The 20,380-nt window shown below is 39.8% G+C and overlaps 1 protein-coding gene across 3 annotated transcripts in view; it reads left to right on the forward strand.

Annotated features, from left to right (window-relative positions):
• The window catches only part of aff2 (AF4/FMR2 family, member 2), a 221,450-nt gene that overhangs the window by 66,479 nt on the left and 134,591 nt on the right, over nucleotides 1-20,380 (forward strand). For all 3 annotated transcript variants that reach the window (XM_055016689.1, XM_055016690.1, XM_055016691.1), the window contains exons 3-4: nucleotides 1,463-2,129; nucleotides 3,580-4,013. In XM_055016689.1, coding sequence (XP_054872664.1) covers nucleotides 1,463-2,129; nucleotides 3,580-4,013 — 1,101 coding nt within the window. The remainder of the gene's footprint in view (nucleotides 1-1,462; nucleotides 2,130-3,579; nucleotides 4,014-20,380) is intronic.

Genomic DNA, 20,380 nt, shown 5'->3' on the forward strand with positions numbered 1-20,380 from the left:
CTCTATTAGAGCAAATATCGGGGTGATGTTAAACTAATTTGTAATGTTGTGAAGTGCTCAACATGCACACACACACACACACACACACACACACACACACACACACACACACACACACACACACACACACACACACAGACACTTAGAATTCCCTCCTCGGCAATAAGACCTCTCCATGGATCATTGCATGTTATTACAGTATTATTTGGTTATTGACTGAAGCTGTGTGCATAGGAAAACAAAACCACACACACACAGACATCGCCAGGATTTCTGGATTTTGGAGAAGAATAAAAGACGTGGATGATGCTCATTAATTGAATTCATTGATTTTCCCATAACCTCCTCGTGCCAAGCAATTTTATGTAGTTTTTTCTTTATGATCACAGTAAAAATAAGTGTAATTTGAAAATCAACCTCAGCAGTTTCTTATGAATCCTCACAGCTGTGTGACATATAACATGATCTCCACTAATATTACTCAAAATTAGTTAAGCTCTTCCTCTGTATGAACCTAAATTATTCATTCATTCATTTAGCGCTCCAAATACAAGCAATTTCACCTTGTCTTGCAGAGTAGATAGAAGTTCTTTTTCACTCTTTTTCATTGTTCAGCCTTTAAAGCTACTGTACATTTATTTATTATCCCACTGTCACTCCACTGTTCCTCTTTATGCCTGAGAAAGCCTATTGACCAAGCCACCAAACTGATGTACAATAAAATTACAGGGCCACATTTCACATTGATCTTACTCAGTGTTTCCATTGTTCATCCCTTGTCTGTACTTGATGATGAAATGTCACGCTTAAATTATAGGCTGTAGATCTTGCATAATTCAAACTTGGCTCATGATTAATATTTGCTTCGCAATTTGTTGCTGAGGGAGAAAAGAAATGTCAGTGGATGGGGATAAAAATCTACTGGTCTTCACTTTTTTTCTCCTCCTCTTTCATGGCATTTTGCAAGGATCCGGTTCCAAATATAGAAGTGCTGAAACCACTGCTGATTGCCCTTGTCCTTTCAAAAATGCCAAATGATCAAATCATGTAGTTTCATCATTAAGGAGTCTGTCAATGACTGACACAGAAGGTGCTGTTAAGCTATTCTGAGGACCATCTCAGCATTACAGCGCTGCAGCTAAAGGTGCTATATCGTCATCTGCGCTGTCCTCCAAGCGATGATTGCTGGCGAATCTGGGGTCAGGCTAATAATGATTCCTGCCCCATTAATTTTACTGCTCTATCCAGGACTGGACCCTCTTAAGAGTGGCATGTATTTAATTAATCATCCCATCCTGATGCCTGGTCAGTGGCCACACTATCTATCTTTCACTATTCCTTTCCAGATGAGTAAAGAGGGCTTTTCATCAAGCTGGAAGAAATGGAAAAGTGGAAGACTTAATTAATACTCTTCTATTTTTCCCTCCCCCATGTCCTTTTCTTCTTTCTTCTCTCCTGTCAGACTAATAAAGGTGATGCGTTGGCCAGTCGTGTCCAGAACACACTGGGCTCCTATGAAGAGATGAAGGACCTGTTAACCAGCCACTCCAACCAGAGCCACTTGGTGGGAATCCCCAAAGGCAGCGCTGCCAACAACAACCTGCAGCAAACCCCGACCACTTCCACCACGGAGAGACCCGCCATGGAGCCCAGCCAGCTGTTCAACGAAGCCCTGAGAGGAGGAACTTCTGGTGGAGGAGGAGCAGCAGAGGGAGGTGGGGACAAGAGGACGGCACCCTCTTCATCTTCAGCTTCAATGCAACCACCCGCTTCGGCCACGTCTTCGTCAAACGCCACGACGGTCTCACATCAGAAAAAGTCGCGGAGCTCCATGGACTGGTCGAAGGGAGGCCACGGACAGAACGCCCAGGCAACAGGCCTCGTCCTGGGGTTGGGACAGAACGGACAGGGGCAGGTGGCAGCAGCAGCAGCAGCTACAAGCAGCAGAGGGAAGATGTCTTTATTAGAGGAGCAGCAAATGCAAAGGCACGAAGAGCTGTTTAGCTCACTGAAAGATGAACTTGGTCTAAAGGAAGATTCAAGCCCTTCTTCCTCCTCTTCATCCTCTTCCTCCTCCTCTTCTTCTAGGAGACACTCCTCCCATCCATCTAAAACCCATCCTCTCCCAGGTACGTCCAAAACAGAACGGCGTCAAAGAAGAGTTGGGAAACTTGATTGCTTTCTTGGTTGAATAGATGACAGAACTGACACCATTTTCAGGTCTAAATATGAAGGTAGAGCCGCAAATTACCTAAACCTAGCATAAAAACTGTTAGCTTGGCTCTCAAACACTAAAAGTTCTGCCTTCTTGGATGTCTAATTTAACATGTCATATGTCAAAATTGTTCTACTAGTTGGATTTTGTTGGACTCACGTTCACTATTTCATTATGCTTCCAATCTTTAAGCTAACCAAAGCTAATAAACTCCTATTTTTAAATTGATAATTAGCTTACAAACACGAGAGTAGTGTCATTTTTCTCATCTAACTCTTGGTAAATGATGAATTTTGTGTAAACTACTGTTCAAAAGTTTGGGGTCACCCAGGCTATTTCATCTTTTCTATGAAAACTCACACTTTTATTCATGTGCTAACATAACTGCACAAGGGTTTTCTAATCATCAATGAGCCTTTCAACACCATTAGCTAACACAATGTAGCATTAGAACACAGGAGTGATGGTTGCTGGAAATGTTCCTCTGTATCCCTATGTAGATATCCCATTAAAAATCAGCCGTTTCCATCTCGAATAGTCATTTACAACATTAACAGTGTCTAGACTGGATTTATCATTCAATTAATGTCATCTTCACTGGAAAAAAAAATCTGCTTTCAAAAATAAAGACATTTCTAAGTGACTCCAGGCTTTAGAATGGTAGTGTATTTTACACCATGTCCAGTCAGTCCTTTTACAGGAATATTTCACAATGCATTTGATTAAAGCCGACACGCAACAAAAAGCTGACTTTTTTATATGAACACTTTCTGATAAACATGAATTATCTTTTTCTTGGTTTTTCCTTGACAATGTTATCAACACTGTTCTACTGTTTTGTTGGACTCACTATTTTCCTCTGCCTTCAATCTTTATGCCAGACGAAGCTAATCAATTCCTGTCTTTAAAATTATATTTAGCTTACAAACATGAGAGCTGTGTCATTTTCTCATGCAACTTTAGTTAAGTACATTAGTTTTATTTGTCCTTTTAAAGGAGTGTGGAATGTCTATCAGTCAGTAAAAAGCTAACTTTTAATACACAACACATTCTGATAGACATGAATATCTGTTTCTTTGTTTTTGCTTGAGCCATGAGCACTGATGCATAATTTAAGTGAATAATTTTAGTGAAAAACAGACTTTATCACCTTTTATGAAAATTAGCACCTGCATCCAGTGATAACCACACGATGCGGTTGATTTCAAAACCGCCATCAACATAATTTGCTTTGATTGTGATTGGCTGCATCCATCTGGAAGACAGAACTTTTGGCATTCAACCTTCATTAGCATTGCAACAGGTGTTTCTTTGGTTAACTTTACTCTTCTTCTGGTTGTCTTGTTTTTCCTCCTCTCTTGCAGATGGTGCCAATTTTCGATCTGCTACCGTCGACGGGAGCCACTTTAAGTCTTCCACTAACACAGAAAATGGTGGACATTTTAAATCCTCCCCGTTTGAAAATGAAACAGGTTCTCACCTCTCAACGTCATCCTCGCCACTGGCTTCCACGTCGGTCCTGACGACACCCACTCCAGGTCTGACCACGCCCACGTCCGGACTGACCACGCCCACCTTCCCACCTGGGAGCCTGTCAGGGAAGCCGATCGCCGTGCAGCAGAAGCCCACAGCGTACGTTCGACCAATGGACGGACAGGACCAGGCGCCCAGCGACTCCCCCCAGCTGAAGCCCCCTCTAGTGGCCACAGAGGGATTTAGCAGCAGTCAGTCTTACGGAGGAAACTCTGGAAATGTGAAGAACAAGCTGCCAAAGCTGAGTCTCAGCCACACGGGAGAGGTAAGACCGTTACCTGTTATCCACATGGAACAAATGAGCACTGAGGACTAAGTGAAAAGTAGATAAAGTGATCCGAGCAGTGGCAGGTTCCATTTTTGTCAACTTGGTCACACAAAACATGCCGTCTTTTTATAAATTAATTATTAGTGGTTTTACAAAGAATTATAAATACTTGTCATACATGTCAGAATTGTGATACACAGCAGAGAGATCAAAAACCATGTCGTTAAGTATAGTTAAATTTTACAATGTATGGTGAGCTCACAATAATAATATAATATAATATAATATAATATAATATAATATAATATAATATAATATAATATAATATAATATAATATAATATAATATAATATAATATAATATAATATCATATCATATAATATAATATAATAAAATGTAGCCCTGTGATAGACTGGTGACCTATCCAGGGTGTCCCCTGCCTTCACCCTAAATCAGCTGGGATAGACTCTAATGAGGATCAGTGGTGTATATAAAATGTATAGATGGATAATATAATATATAATAGCGGCTGCTGTTCCCGTTACAGCAGATGTGTTATTATTTTACATCTTTAACAGTCCCTTTAATAGGTTCTATGAAAATAAAATAACATTAGCATCCATTTTTATTTAGGAGTCTGATGTATTCAGAAACCAAGGAGTTTTCAGCCTTTTCAAAAATCTTAAACATTTTCAGCTACTACTCTGTTGGATTTTTCTCATTGACTCATGTCTACATAAAAAAAAATGGGGTTGAAAATACGGACTGACAGTGAGAAAACAACCCATAGTCTACCGAAGAAAATTTGATTTGACTGAAATCATACCGTCTCTTCAACCAACTGATTTGTCGCGGGAGCAAAAATCTGTCTTTAAATAAACTTAGTCCACTGAGCAGACTGTACCTGCTGGCCTTATTAGCCTAAATTCACTAAAAAATAATCAGAAAAAGTTAGTATTTGCAGCATATTAAATCATTCAAACCTGGTTATTTTATACTGAATTGATTATTACAAACTCAGAGCAGACCAACGTGTACCTGCACATATTTATTGGATTTCTGAAAATAGACTCAACTCTATGAACTGGTCGTCTCAGCACGAAAATAATTATGGAATAGAGAAGAATAGGCAATTAAACCTGCTGTTTTTAGATGGTATCAGTGTTGGCTGCAAAGTTTTCGCTCAACGTTTTGTCCATCTGTTTGAACACAATGTAGCCACAAAGACTTTGACACGGCGCTAATTAGTTTGGAACTGAGTAAATGTTCAGTGAACGTTTAAGCTGTAAAAACAGGTTTACAGGTAGTTTGTTTCTTCTGCCACCAAAGATAATGGATTAATCCTTTAAGGCTGTTGATGTAGAGCTTTTCTCATTATGAATGTAACACCAATGATAGTCTGTGTGAGATTTTGGTAAAATAAAAACGTATTGACCAACCAGTCATGTAGAAATTTTGGTTAGGTTGAATCCTGATTGGTGGATGGGAATATGTGGCATCTTGCTTTTTCCAACTGCAAACCAGTGAGAAAAGAAACACAGAAATCAGTCTATTCAAACCTGTTACAAAACAGGTGTTCGTGTGGAATTGTTTCGCTCTTAAGAAAAAGATAAAAGAGAAAACTGGATTTCAGGTCTTAAACAACTTGTTAGTCATTTTATAAAAATGCCATTCAGGGGTTCATTTTTAGCAATAATTTCCGATCTATTTTGTATTTAACAGCCAAAATTATATTTGTATGAAATAAAAAAGATGCAAGATTAATAATTGTAATGTTTTTTTAATAGTTTTTGTTATAATGCATTTAAAATGTTGGACAAATTCACAATTCTAATACCAGGAGAGCAAATGATCACTTAAATGGCTGCACACTATACTGTAACATTAGTCATGCTGGAGACGTAGTGTTTGCTAAAATAGACCCCTCATAACACCTAAAATTATTCATGAGCATCTGGTTGAGATGGTTAACGGTGACACATGCTGTCACTTCTGTCTCTTCTGACGCCGAGTGCATGTTTGCATTTTTTGATTCGATTCCAGCCGCCGGTATTATTTAGTTAAATAATATCACGATGAATATTCACACGTTGGGCTAATTGTTATGTCAAACGAGCCTGACGAAGCCCGGCTCCTCCACGAGTCGCTCACTCACTTAACTTTCCGACCTGCTCTTCTCTCTCGCTGCGTCTATCTGTCTGTCGCTCACTCACTTTGCTCCTCAAAACGGCGAGAAAAAGGCTTGATGATGATGATGATGATGATGTGTGTGTGTGTGTGTGTGTGTGTGTGTGTGTGTGTGTGTGTCAGTCAGTGTGTGTTGTGTGGAACTAGTTGACAAGCGAGTAGTCATCCATATCGAGAGAGCCAGCTGTTCCTGTGCTTTGATAGAGCCGGTGTGTGTGCAGCGCTGCAAATGAGCCCGAGATGGAGCTTTGAGCATATGGCACCGAGAAGGAGAAAGCGAAGGGGGAGACGGGGGAGAGAGGGAGGGGAATTAAAATGTACTTTCAACACTTTCTTATGGAGGGCGAGCGGGAGAGCATTCATGGCCATGAGTGGTTTCTTTCACTTTGTTTTTCACCCACACATCCGTGGATATTTGTGTTTTGTTTTTGTTTTTTTCCACTCCTCTCATATTTACTCTGGCGAGGGTTTATTGGAAGGAAAATGTAAACTTGATACAGACTGAGGGGGAGGAAAAAGAGGGATATGAGAGGAAAATAGGGGGGAGAGTGATGATGAGAAATGTGGGATGTAGGGAGGGAGGGAGAAAGACAATGACTGACTGATTACAGCACCTTATCATTGCTGTATTTGTTCTGGTTAGATGAGTTATTGGATGTGTTCTGCAGCTTAAACAGCAAACAGCAGCAAAGCGGAGGCCTGAACCAGAACGCAAATGAAAGGCTTCAAGAATTCTGCTGCTCATTTTATGTCAGTAATCGAGGGGGAAAACGTCCACTTTTTACCTTTTGATTAGAGAATCTGTGCACTGAAAGCTAAGCAGCACTGTAACAGAAATAGTTGGGCGATTTGTTATTTCTTAACAAAGACAGGCGGTCCAATAGGAGTTCTACATGCATGTACATCTCCAGAAGGACATTGTTGCCGGATGCTTTAACGAAAACTGTGGCATTTTTAACTCTACAATTCTATTTTAGCTGGTAGTCTTCCTTCTTTCCCTTCTACAGTTGCTATTTTTAACTGTATATTGAAGTAAACAGTGAATATACCTTGAATAAACACTCAGTTTTGGACAACTTGATACAGTCCTGCTTAGCCAGCCCTTTCTGTGGAGCCTAATGATCGTGCTGCATCTCATTATCATTCTGCTATGGGGGAAATAGAAAAAAATTTCTTTAAACCAATCCTGATCAACTTGGGCAGACTATGGGGCTTTGTTGTTCCCTCAAATAGATGATGGAAGAAACATTTTGGTGGAACATTTACACTCAAGGAGGAGCAGTGTGGTTAACATGCACTACTAACATTCTTTCATGAATAATAATACTAAGAGAAATATTAATATTGAACATATTATCTGTATTGCGTAGATTTATTTGTAAGTAGAAAAATAACTATATAGCATATGTTCTACTATATGTAGAAAAATAGATATTGCACATGCGTCACTGTCTTTCACCACATTTCTTGTCTTTTCACTCTCTTTGTTTAACAAAGGTGAAAATGTCCAAAGAATATTCAAAGAAAATCACTGTAATTTGCAGCCACAAGGATTTATTTGAAAAATATGAATTGAAAAGCTTCTGTCCAGTCAAGGCCACTTTCATAGCGTCATTGTGAAAACATTCCATACTAACCTTCCAGCATGTTGTAATTCAGGTGATCTGAGAGGAAACTAGACGTCTCCTACTCTTGACTGTTTTCAGGGTTTAGAAAATGCAGCTCCTGACAGGAGATTTCAACCAATCACTGTGCCTTTTACTTATCGAATAAGATTGTAAATAACCGAGCATAAATGGCAATAGCAACGGGTTAGACAGACATGTTCGAGTTTTATTGTTAGCTGAAGCCACAAACGAATGTTGGCTTTTATTTTGAAATGCCTGTAGTGGGAGGAGCTTAGAACAGAGAGGAGAACTGCAGGAAGGGGGCTGTATGTTTTCAAATTCTGGTGTTTTGTAATGCTTTTCCCTCTTTGCTGATTTCTTCCTACTGCAGCTTTAATTTCTGAGCAGCCCTTGGTTGTGCTGCTGCTGCATTTTCTCTTTCCCTGATGGCTCATCTGTACACGGAAGAGACTCACGTTTGCCCACACCTGCTACTGTATGACCACTTTATACTGAAACTGCAGAATTATCATATAGTTTTACGTCTTTAGGTCTGTAGGTCTTTGTTTTTTCTAGTTGTGGACATTGAGCATTTTAGTTATTATTTTGAGATATATTTATATATATATATATATATATATATATATATATATATATATATATATATATATATATATATATATACATACATATATATATATACATATATATATATATATATATATATATATTTTTTTAAGATAGATCATAGTTTTCACGTTTTTGTGGTACAATCAATGCAGGTTCATTTCCTTGTTTCCTGCTCCACTCCCACGCTACACCATGATAGTAATATGTGTATCTGTTATCATTTGTCTCTAAAATATTTTGTTGTCATGATGTTGTGGTCTGGAATGTATTTCCAACCCCACAGATGCTCCTGAATGATGTACACTACCAGCCAAAAGTTTGGACACACCTTCTCATTCAATGGTTTTTATTTAATTATTTTCTACATTGTAGATTAATACTGAAGACATCAAAACTATAAAAGAATACATATGGAATGCTGTTGCAAACAAATACGTGTTAATCTTCAGTATTAATCTATGATGTAGAAAATAATACAAAGCATTGAATGTTAAGATGTGTCTAAACTTTTGAGTGGTCGTGTATATTAAAGCAGGATTACAGGAATGCTCAAGAAAGGGGCCCTACGCAATAAAGTATATAGGCATTAAAAGAGTAGAATTAAGGATTGATAGTATATAGTTGAGAATATATTATAGATCCAAGGCAGAAAAATGCACAATTACAAATCCGTCTGCTTCTTCAGCACCACGGACAGCACCGTGGATTTATCAATACTCGGCTGGGTTACTGATATTTCAGAGCCACCGTCGAGTCCATAGGTTCTAAGTTGCACAAACCTCAGCCAGATAAAGGATCAATGAGTCAGACAGACTAGACCAACACATTCTACTCAACGACCCCTCTGCCCCTGCACTGGCTCTGCTGCTGGGAGGTGGGAAGGGAGAAATGGCAGGTTAACAAGGGGGGAGGCATCCCACCTCACCTCCCTCCGCCTCAGATCACCTGCTGGTCGGAGTCCTAATGCATCACATCAATGCAAAACCAATAAAAGACGTCCCCGAGGAGCGAATCAACATGATGGATTTTCCATGTAACGGTTTTCAAATTAGTTCAGGTGCCATGAATGTGTTGGAAATACTCGATATTTGACTCACAGTTGGGCTGCTGAGTTTCCACTGAGTGTATATGTGTGTTCCTGTGTGTGTAACAGGCCTTTAAACTGCTGTGGAAGCTTTCTGTTAGCACTATAGAATTATTGATTAGAGCCTTTTATTCCCAAGTGTGTGTGTGAGAGAGAGAAGCAGGCAGAGAGTGAGAGACTGATAACACTATTGATCTTTTCCTAACACTTACAGTAGACTTAAATCTACCTCTGGACACACACTTACTCAAACAGTCAGTTTGTCAGGAGTTAAGGCACTGCACGATTTTTACTTTGGATCAATCCAATTTGAGATATCAAGTTAAGTGACTACTGCTGGAGCTTCATTACATAAACAAGCAGCCAAATACAAAAAGTCAGAAAGAAAACGACCAAACTTTAATTTGCTATATGTAATAGATACTCTCTACTTTGTCGAGTGGATTTTATAATTAAAGGAGCAACAGAAACATTTGTACTTAATCCTGCTCACTCTATTTTTATAGCACATTTAAAAACAGAGTTTGTAAAGTGTTTTACAGACAGGGCAAAAAAAGAAACAGAGGATACTCGGTTAGATTGTTGAACAGCAGAAGGCCATTCAGTCCAAACAGAAAGAAAAAGACCAGAGAGGCTTTTTAAAAAAAAAAAAAAACGAAAAAAAACAGTTAAACATGGTAAAAGATTTTCCAAATATATCAATACAACATCACCAGATAAGACAATTAAAGCACAAAAATGCCATATCACATTACTGAAAAAGAACAAGTGGAACAAAGGAAAATAAAAACAAGGCTAAAAGTAATAATAATAATAATAGTAATTAAAATGAAAATGAAAAATATGGCAGTCAAGACCCCTAAAATATGTTTCATCAAGACTCTGGATGTGTGTAGTTTGATTAGATGTGATTGAAAGCAGCCAAACAATTCATAGATTTTCAACAGATTCTGATTGAGAGTTTGTTAAATCCTGATCTGTGCATGGAACTACATGACATTTCCTTTTTTCTCATCCAATAGTTCCTCTGCTTTTAGCTCTGTTTTGGTGTCCACCATCTCCTGAATGATGTATCTGGTGCTTTAGCTGCTAAAGGCTTTGCTATTTTCACCAGCGGGTTTATCACAGCTTTTTCTTGTTGGAACCGTGTGGTCATTTCTGTGTGGCTATCAGTGGAGGTGTAAATGACAGCGTACTCCATGCTTCCAGGAGTTTCCATGTCACCTTTCTGAGGTCTTTCTTGACCCTCTAAAATGATTTCACACTTTGCATTTTCTGTCCAGCAGATGTAATTACTATCTGATCATCTTAGTAACAGTAACCAACCATCTTTTTATGAATGTTTCTGTGGAATCTGAGGGTTTTTTTTCCTGCAACCCGTCAGACTCCACCTACCTGCTAATGTGTAGTCAGTGAAGTTACACACCCCACTGCAACAACAACAACACCAATGAAAAAAGCAAATAAGTAATCAAAACAAATCCTTGTGCAAATTATCGCAGTGTTAAAATAGAAATGTGAAGCCTAAAAAAAACACCACTTGCAATAAAAGCGGTGTCCATTTCCGTCATGTCAGTTTAATATATTAACTCTTTAGGTGGCAGCTTTAGTTTAAAATGAATGTTGCCATTTTACTGTTTATTGATTAGTCCAGCCTTGATTTGCATCTCAACTGATAGACCTTCATGACAACACGATTGTATGTAAAAGTAGCTTCAAAAACATCCTATTTAATCCAACTACTTTCTAATATTTCTAATATCCAGTCACTGTAACTATTCCTATAGAAAAATACTATTTTATTTGTGGAATGAAATGACTCACCTTTTCTCCTGAGAGAGAAAAAAGTAGCAGAAGACTTTATAGAAAGAGGAGGTCGAGCTGTCGCTGTGCTTTTAATGACATTCAGCTGCTCTCCGTCTCGGCTGCATTCTCATCCAGGTAAACAACATTCGAGTCAAATGGATATACGAGTGTATTTGTGAAGCCCTGTGAGGGAAGCTGCCAGAAGGTAAACATGGAGGTGACAGGTGACATTTCCAACAGTACTGTGACAACGTTCATTTACATGTAGTTCAAAGTATAGAGCTGATGTAATTTCACAGTGATTTGAAGGCCTGCTGTGGTGTTTCCGTCAGGCGTGTGTTGGAGGTGCATGCGGCGCCTCACCGCTAATGTAGCGGTAAATAAGAAGCAGAGTAGACAAAGACCTCCAGTCAGTAATCACCGTAAGGCTAACACCAACCAAATCAATTCTGCTCTCAGAGAAAGCATTCATTTATGGCTTTTTGGATGAAAAGATTCTGCCTTTATGTAACACATTCGCTTCATAAAAGGAACGCGGGAATGTACATTTATCAAAATTGATGTCAGCCTAAGAAGCTGGTTAAAGCGACTCTAGATGGACTTTCTCTCTACAACATCGCTGCCTCTTCTCCTGCTAAACTACAGCCTGTCAGTTTTTTTATGTTTCAGCAGGAGCTTGTTTCTTTTCAGCAGGCAACACTTAGCTGGAATATACTCTACTGCAAATAGAAAGAATTTTCATTCAGATTTTTATTCATTTATTGTGCATAAAAAAAATCACAATTATCACAGCACAGTGGCGTAGGCGAGACATTTCAAAAGTTTTCTTCTCACTTTCGCTGGGAGTTTATAAATCAACTGCTAAAACTTCTTCAACTGCTAACAGTCTTGAACGAGGAGTGCAAGTGTTGTGATCATCACCACAGTAGCCTTGAATTTTAGACGCTAACTTTACTTGTGGTGGGTTAAACTTGTAAAGTCGCTGTGTCTGTCACTGATGCTTGAGGGGAAGCAGCTATGAGTGTTGCAGGAAGGTGCCAGATGATGTCACGTTCTGATTTGCATATTAATTTGCCACATTAAGCATCTTTGAGGAAGATAAGTCAGTGCAGTTCAGCAGCAGCTGTGCTGATTTATTAGCAAATGCTTGTGAAGTCGCTGCACTCAGATCCTTCTGCCGTGGTTAGAAACGGTAATTTGTGGTGACATTGAGCTTGCGGGCGAAGTAGTTTACATGTAGCTAACTCTCTTGCCAATCTGAGCGGCCATTAGCCACCTTGCTACAATGAAAGGACGTTTTAGAGCTACACTAATAGGTTCTCATTTGTACACCTTTCATCAATCTCATTTCCACACAGCTATTTTCATCCCACAATACACTCCAGAAACAAACAGGTTCTGGACCAAGTGGGTCAAATATTTCCTTCATGAGGTGGTGGAGACCAAAACAGAGTTAAAACACAAATGAATGAGTTGCTACAATTAGATAGAATTAAAAATATGTCTCTTTTTTGGTTAAACAGACTCTCAAGGGATTCCTATATCCAGTTTTGAGATATTTGAACATATTCTTAGTGGTTTTCAGTTTTAATACAATATATGCAGTTTTAGCTTTAAGTAAGTATGCACAATACACCTTGTCTATTTGCTAACACACCGAAGATGCTGTACGTGTTACCTATGTGCTCCACTCTGAGTCTAATATTTGCTCCAGGCTCCAACCTTAAAAAATGGCATTAACCACAAAATCCTTCCCTTGGCTTCAATCCAGCTCCAATGGAAACCAATGAGTAAAATTATTGCTTGTTGAAACCATTTTTGTACATATTTTCTTCAGGAGGTGGTGGAGACCAAAACAGAGTTAAAACACAAATGTATGAGTTCCTAGAAATTAATAGAATTAAAATGTTCTTTTTGGATTGATAAAATTTGATCTCATTTTGTCTCATTTTATCTTATATTATTGAGATATTATTGAGATTTCGATCTTACTAAGATTAAGATCAGGGTCTGCTGGTATGAAAAGGTTAGATCACATGATATCCTGCTAGTCTATTCAACCTATATTCTTATGTTAAATTTTGTTTTTACTCAGTGATCACTTTTGGTTTTCACTTGCTGGTTACATTTAAGCACCAAAACTACATGGAAATATTACAGTTTGGTTTAAAATAGGACTCTTACTCCTCCATTTTTCTGGTTACCAGGGTGACATATCCAGGCCTGTCTAACATATGATTGGTTGACTGAAAAGGAAATTAAATAAAAGGCAATAATATATTGATTAGAAACATATTTGTATGTTACAAACACAAAATAAGTTTCCCTTGAAATGTAATTGAGCGTGCAGTTTAGTTGTATAAGAACTTAATTTATGGAGACAGGCCTGACGCTGCACATGCTATGCTAATGCAGAGGTGTTTGGTGTTCCCAAAACAAAAATAAGAGTTGATTTGCTATGCGTGGTCAAATTAAAGGCTACAAAATCTTCTCCTCCTTCAGTAAGTTCAACATATAATACTTTAAGGCTGCAATGTTTTGTTTTTTTTTAAAAAAGATTTGCTCCTGGCATTTACATTTGTAATGTTATTTAAATCTATATGCTGCATCAAAAATCTAAAATAAAGTATCTGGTAAATATGGAATAGAGAATAGTGGATAGAAAGTTGTGGATTTTTGGTACCAATAATTTAGTCTGAGTCTGGATCTGCATTAACATGAGAGATATCGATGGAAAACTGCTCCTTGTTAGTTTTCCAGCGAGCTATGAAGCCTCACAACGATTTACTTTATTTATTCTGCAGAAGTCAACAAATGCTTAAGGAAGCTCTCCCTGTTTGTACATTCATTACTGTAACAGTGCAGATGGATAGTCGGGCACACGCGGGGGAATAAATGGTAAAATGTGGCGAGTGGGGTGTATATATATATATATATATATATATATATATATATATATATATATATATATATATATATATAAAATTACAGTATATAGAAATACCCTCTCTGAGGAAATAAAGAAGAGGCAAGAGAAAGTGGCGACGAGGGAAACGGGGGGGGGGGGATAAAACATTTTCTCACTTCCAGCAGAACTAGAAGAGAGTTATGAGGAAGTCTGCCAATGCAGCAAACAGCTGGCTTCATTTGCATAATACCCATCAGGCCTTTCTTTCCCTCAGGCTGCCTGTCAACTCACGACCGAGACGTACACCGATATATATACACTCACATGACACCAGCTCTCTCTGTATCAGTACCTACATATTTACAGTCAGCACATCTGTGAGACCTCTGCATCGCCGTGTGAATCCGGAGCTTCTCTGTGACACAGCTTTTTAACGCCCTAATTTATTTGATTTCCATAAAGCCGACTAATTGCCTCTGCAGAGAAGGAGATGGAATGATTTAGCCTTTTTTATGCTGATAATAAAACCATCATAAAATCATCTTCTAGAAACAAAGAACGCAGCTCCATGAATCAAAACTTCCCCCTCGAGTGGCTGCAGTGAGATGCAGAAGAGGGTGCTTGGGGGAGAAATATACTCAAAGACAAAAAGAAAAGCATTGGAGGGCTCGGATTAGCGTGGCATCATCACACACATTAGCTGATAAGAGAGATCACAGCGGAGAGAAGGGCCTGGACTGGACTCTGTGGCCATATTTCAACGGCCAGGATCTTCCTCAGGTTTGTTCCAAGATAACAGGTGGTGCGGCGTGACATCATGTTAGCAGCAGCATCAGCTAAAACACTGCTGACAAAGACAAAAGTACACTCCTGCATTGCTCTTTACGTTTCACAGATTGCTTTCCTCCAAGAGAGAGCAGCAGGGAGGTTTTATGACTGCCACGGAGCGGTTAGTTATTCCAAGATGCTGTTTATAACAGACAGGATATGATTTCAGATGAACTGTTTACCCAGAGGATTAACATTATAGCTCTGCTTACTGGATTAGCCGCAATGATCAGCATTGATCTCCGCTGTCACTAGAAGAGGCTGATAGTGTGCATTATGGGCCCTCAGAGTGCCGTCATCTCTCTCCTAAGTAAATCCTCCCCTTCACACCGTTTGAATTTTTCTTCCAAGAGGGCTGCTCAGATAAAAAAAACAGCTGATTTAATTATAAGATTTCAGGGCACACAGCTCTGTTCTATCCCAGGTCGGCGGTTCAAGTCGGGTTCAGGTCAGAGCGCTCGGCACCACAGCGGGTCCCGGTGGTCGTTGACCAGGGAGGGTCACGGCAGTCAATCCCTGCACTTTAACAGCAGCTTCCCCGTCGCCTGCTGCAGTGATTCGGGAGCTTAGTGAGCCAAGAGTAGCATGTAGCTGGAGTCACGGGTTCACACAGTCAAGACTCAAATTCATAGTTTAAAGCCCGAGTCTGTGACACTTTAATAAAATAATTACGGGCAGCGGCAGTGGAAGAACTGTTCGGATCCGGTTAAGTGAAAGCAGCAATGCCACAGTGTAGAATTATTCACTTAGAAGAAAAAAGTCCTGCTTTAAAGTTATTAGGAGAAAAGTGGAATACCAAACGACTCTTTTTGGAGACTTACAGTTTACACCGATCAGGCAGAACATTATGGCCACCTGCCTGATATTGTGTTGGTCTCCTTTATGCTGCTGAAACTCCTCTGACCCAGTGGGGCATGGATGCAGGACCTCTGGGGACGTTTGTGGCACCAGGATGCTGGCAGTGAATTCTGGGGGTCCTGTGGGCTGCAGGGTGGGACCTACCTAGATCAGGTTTATCCTGGTACATCCTGCAGATGCTCAATGAGATTTAGATCTGGGGAGTGTGGAGCCCAGGGGAACACCTTAGCTCCGTCGTGTTCCCCGGCCCACTCCTGAGACGTTCTTGTGGTGAGTTGGGGTGCATGGTTCTATTGAGGGTGGCAACTGGCATCAAGGACTGCTGTTAACATGAGGGTTGTAGGGTTGCTTGACCTGCAATATTTAGGTAGGTTGAACATGTCAGACATCCACATGAATGTCAGGACTCAAGGTTTCCCAGCAGAACGTTGCATTATAACAAGATGATCGATGTTACTCAATTCATCTGTCAATGGTCATAATGTTGTGCCTGATCGGTATATATCATATAAAGTAAATAAAATATTACTGCTGATTTAAATAGGTATGCTGCATTTTTACAAATGTATGTGCTCTACCGTGCCTTATAGAATGATTACAGCCACAAGAATAAAAGTTTGAGTTTTTTAAAATTTAATTGAAGAGAACTATATCGAGGAGTATGCATCAATAATCCATCCATTATCTATACACTACTTAATCCTCACTGGGGTCATGGGAAGGCTGGAGTCTGTCCCAGCTGACTTAGGGTGAAGGCAGGAGACACCCTATAGAGACAAACAATTCAATTTTATTTATGTAGCACCAATTGCACTTGAAATTGTCTCAAAACGCTTTACTTTTTACCTGAACAATCACACTCACATTCACACCTACAGTTAGAAGTCAATGGCTACAATTTAGAGCCACCAATTAACCTCAGCATGTTTTTGGACTGTGGGAGGAAGCCGGAGAACCCGGAGAAAACCCACACATGCACAGTGAGAACATGCAAACTCCATGCAGAAAGATCCCAGGATGCAAACTGGGGATCTTCTAGCTGCAAGGTGAAAGTTCTAACCACCAAGCCACTGATGCACCAATAATGAAACTCTTTAAACAACAATATGGCACAAAATCAGGTCATAATGCTGCTTAGCTGATACTGTGCTTTAACTGTGCAGATTCCCAGTGGTGCAATTAATCAAATAACCAAAGCTGACATGCAGCCAGTGTACAGGCTAACTGGGCCTCCTGGGGTTTGGAGACCAGTTGTCCAGTTTTTAATTCAGCCTTAAAGAGGACAATGACATGTTTGAAATGAAAACATGTTCATTATGTGGATGTAGCTATTGTTATTAGAATTATATTTTTGTTGGTTTAATCAAAATAGTGCCTGTTTTGTCATGCTAAAGCTGCACTAATAGATGTATTCAGTTTAACAATGAACTGATTGACGGTATAATGTAAATGTATACTGTGTTGTGGCTTTAGTTATGGTTTTACTGTTTCAAAACTGCAGCACGCAACTGTTTAAAGTCAAAAACAGCAGCGATAATCCCACCGTACAACATCTGTGTAGCACCAGACAAACACACAGACACAATTAGCAACTAGCAAGTGAACAAAAGTGGATCATTCAGTAACTAAAGAGCCCAATATCTCCCTCAGCAGTTGTGGAGACCAAAACTAGACCTAAGAAGAAAAATAGTGAATATTATGAAGTTACCACACACAAAAATTAACTAACTAGCTTTGATGTCTATATAACACATTAGCCACAAGGATTGATCTCATTTTGGTGCTCCCAAATAATCCACTGATACTGCTTAAAGGTGTCTTTTTCTCACATTTCATTTTGAGCAAAATCAATCCAAAAAAGGAGGTAAAATATGTACTAGCAATCTATGAAGCATTTGAAAGTTTAGCTGTCGATGTCCAGTAAATGTAGCTGAGATAAATCAAATAGTTTGGCCTCTGAAATGTAGGGAAGTGAAGGTATGAGGATGCCTTAAATTATAAATACACCAGCAAAGTAGACGAAATCCCCCCCAAAAAATCCCACTTTCCAGCCCAGATTTTGTGTAAATAGTTGGTTCAGAGCTGGAGCTAAATCCACTGCAGCACTGATGTGTTTAATTGCAAACAGAGAAGATTGTCTCATATGTCTCCCAGCCAGGCCTTGAGAAAATGTAAATCCACATTTTCTAGCAGTTTATTCCTCAGTTCATTATATCTCACTGTATTATTTCTTCTCATCTAGCTGGAGCTGGCTGCTCTGAAAGTACATTTATTCTTTTATGTGCCCACATGGTGCCAAATAAAGTGTATTGTATACTCTCCTTTACAAAAAAAGAAGCCTTTTTATACTGTTCCAGTGGTAGTCTATGTATCATGCTCTGATGACACTGTAGGCTACTTCACTTCATTCATTACAGAGCTGGGCGTTTGTTAATGTTCAACTGAAATCCAGATGAATTCAAAATTACATTTTCTTTCATGTTGTCTCCAACACGCTGCTGACATGCGACTGAATGACACGCTGCACAGTTTGAACGCAATAATATTAATACTGCGGCAGTAAAAGCATCCTAGCTAATACTTAAACATCTTGAATAGTAAAATATAGTAAATTACAAGGCAACTTTCTTTTGGACAATAAAACACTGATCCAAACGACTAATAAAATATCTGATGATTCCATAACAGCTTATGTCTGGCGCCCATAAAAAATATGGCAGTAAAAATCTTTATTGCTCTTGGCGTTACAGAACAATACACGGAGAACCCCTACTGCTAGCTCTTTAGTATTATTCATTAGGTTCTGATACAGGCCAGTGGCTGTTCCTAACTTTGTGTATGTGTGTGTGTGTGTGTGTGTGTGTGTGTGTGTGTGTGTGTGTGTGTGTGTGTGTGTGTGTGTGTAGTAGGGCCTTTTAATAAAAAATGCCCCGCTGGGCTCTGCGTTGCCAGTTTGCCAATCAGAGCATAGCCACGATATGCAAATCACACACACACACAGAGGCGTAAACACACACTAGCAGACTGACACACACACACACACACACACACACACACACACACACAGTGGGAGAAGGAGTGTTTTGATCTAGCAGGGCCATTACAGACATTTTAAAATCCTATGAATATAAAAAAGAGAGAGAGGGAGAAGGATGGAAGTGAGAGGAGAGAGATGAGAGAGACGAAGATAGAGGGAGGAGAGATATGACCGGGGGAGGAAAGTGAGAGGAAACAACATTTTCTTGTTTCTTTTTTTTTCTCTCTCTCTCTCTCTCTCTCCTGCATGCAACAGTTTATTATTTAGTTCTGAACGGGAGAATGCATCTGAGAGATTACATGGAAGGTAGACAATTAAATGGTTCCCTCGCTCAATGTTTTTTTTCTCTTTTTGGATATCGCTCCTTGATATTTACACACGAACTCCGTCGCATTCTGCACAAAGGATGAGATTCATGGAAATGCTCGGTATCAATAAACATGAAGCGTGATTGGCTGACTGAACAAAAGGCGTCCTGCAATCAGAACAAACGTCTCGTCAGTGTTGTGCAGCGGCGGCAGTGATGATTTAAATGGACGTTAACATTAGCAGGCATTTGGGAAGTCAGTCAAACAACCATGACTGACTTTGAATAAGATGATGTGAGGAGAGGAAGAGGAGGAAGAGGAGGAGGAATATGTAGCTAATAGGGTGATTAGGGGGGAGGAGAGCTGCTGTTGAGAAAAAGACTTTGTGTTGGATTATTTTCTCCTCTTAGGAGCTTACAGAGAGCCAGCCGGTGTTTTACACCTCAGCTCTTAACACCCCCAAATCCCTTGATTTAGACTTAAACTGCATAGATAGGCAAGAGAGAGACAGAGGAGAGGAAGAAGGGAGGACGAGGAGGAGAGGAAAGTGGAGGAAATAGAGAGTAAAATACCAAACAACAAAAGAAGAAGAGTCAAGGTGGAAGGAAGGAAGGAAGGAAGGCGTGTTCATTTGCAGTTTATGCTGTGGTCACACATTTTTCTAACACAAACAATGTTTGGAATAAACAGAGGAAGCAGCCAGAGAGAAAAGTTAATTACACAAGTCGGGCAGATTTTCATAAAGTGAGAAGGAGATAAATATATCAGACTTTGAGGTGTTATTTTGCACCGATGACGAAAAAGCTCTCGATTGACAAAAGCGTGTGTTTTGTGTGTGTGAGTCACAAGTGCGCTGCCTCGTCGTCCTGCGAGTGTGAAATACTGCAGCGCTGCTTCTGGCTGCAGTGTAAACATGCTCAGCTCACCTGTGAAGTCACACAGGTCTCACCTCATTTTATAGCTCTGTGGCTGTCAGCGTCCAGGACGAAGGCCGACTGAGGCTCCGCTGCTGCTGCTGCTGCTGCTTCTGCTGCTGCCGCTGCCGCTGCCGCTTCTGCTGCTGCCGCTTCTGCTGCTGCTGCTTCTGCTGCTGCTGCTGCTGCTGCTGCTG

This window comes from Amphiprion ocellaris, chromosome 13, assembly GCF_022539595.1.
Source record: "Amphiprion ocellaris isolate individual 3 ecotype Okinawa chromosome 13, ASM2253959v1, whole genome shotgun sequence".
In the NCBI taxonomy this organism is placed as follows: Eukaryota; Metazoa; Chordata; class Actinopteri; family Pomacentridae; genus Amphiprion; species Amphiprion ocellaris.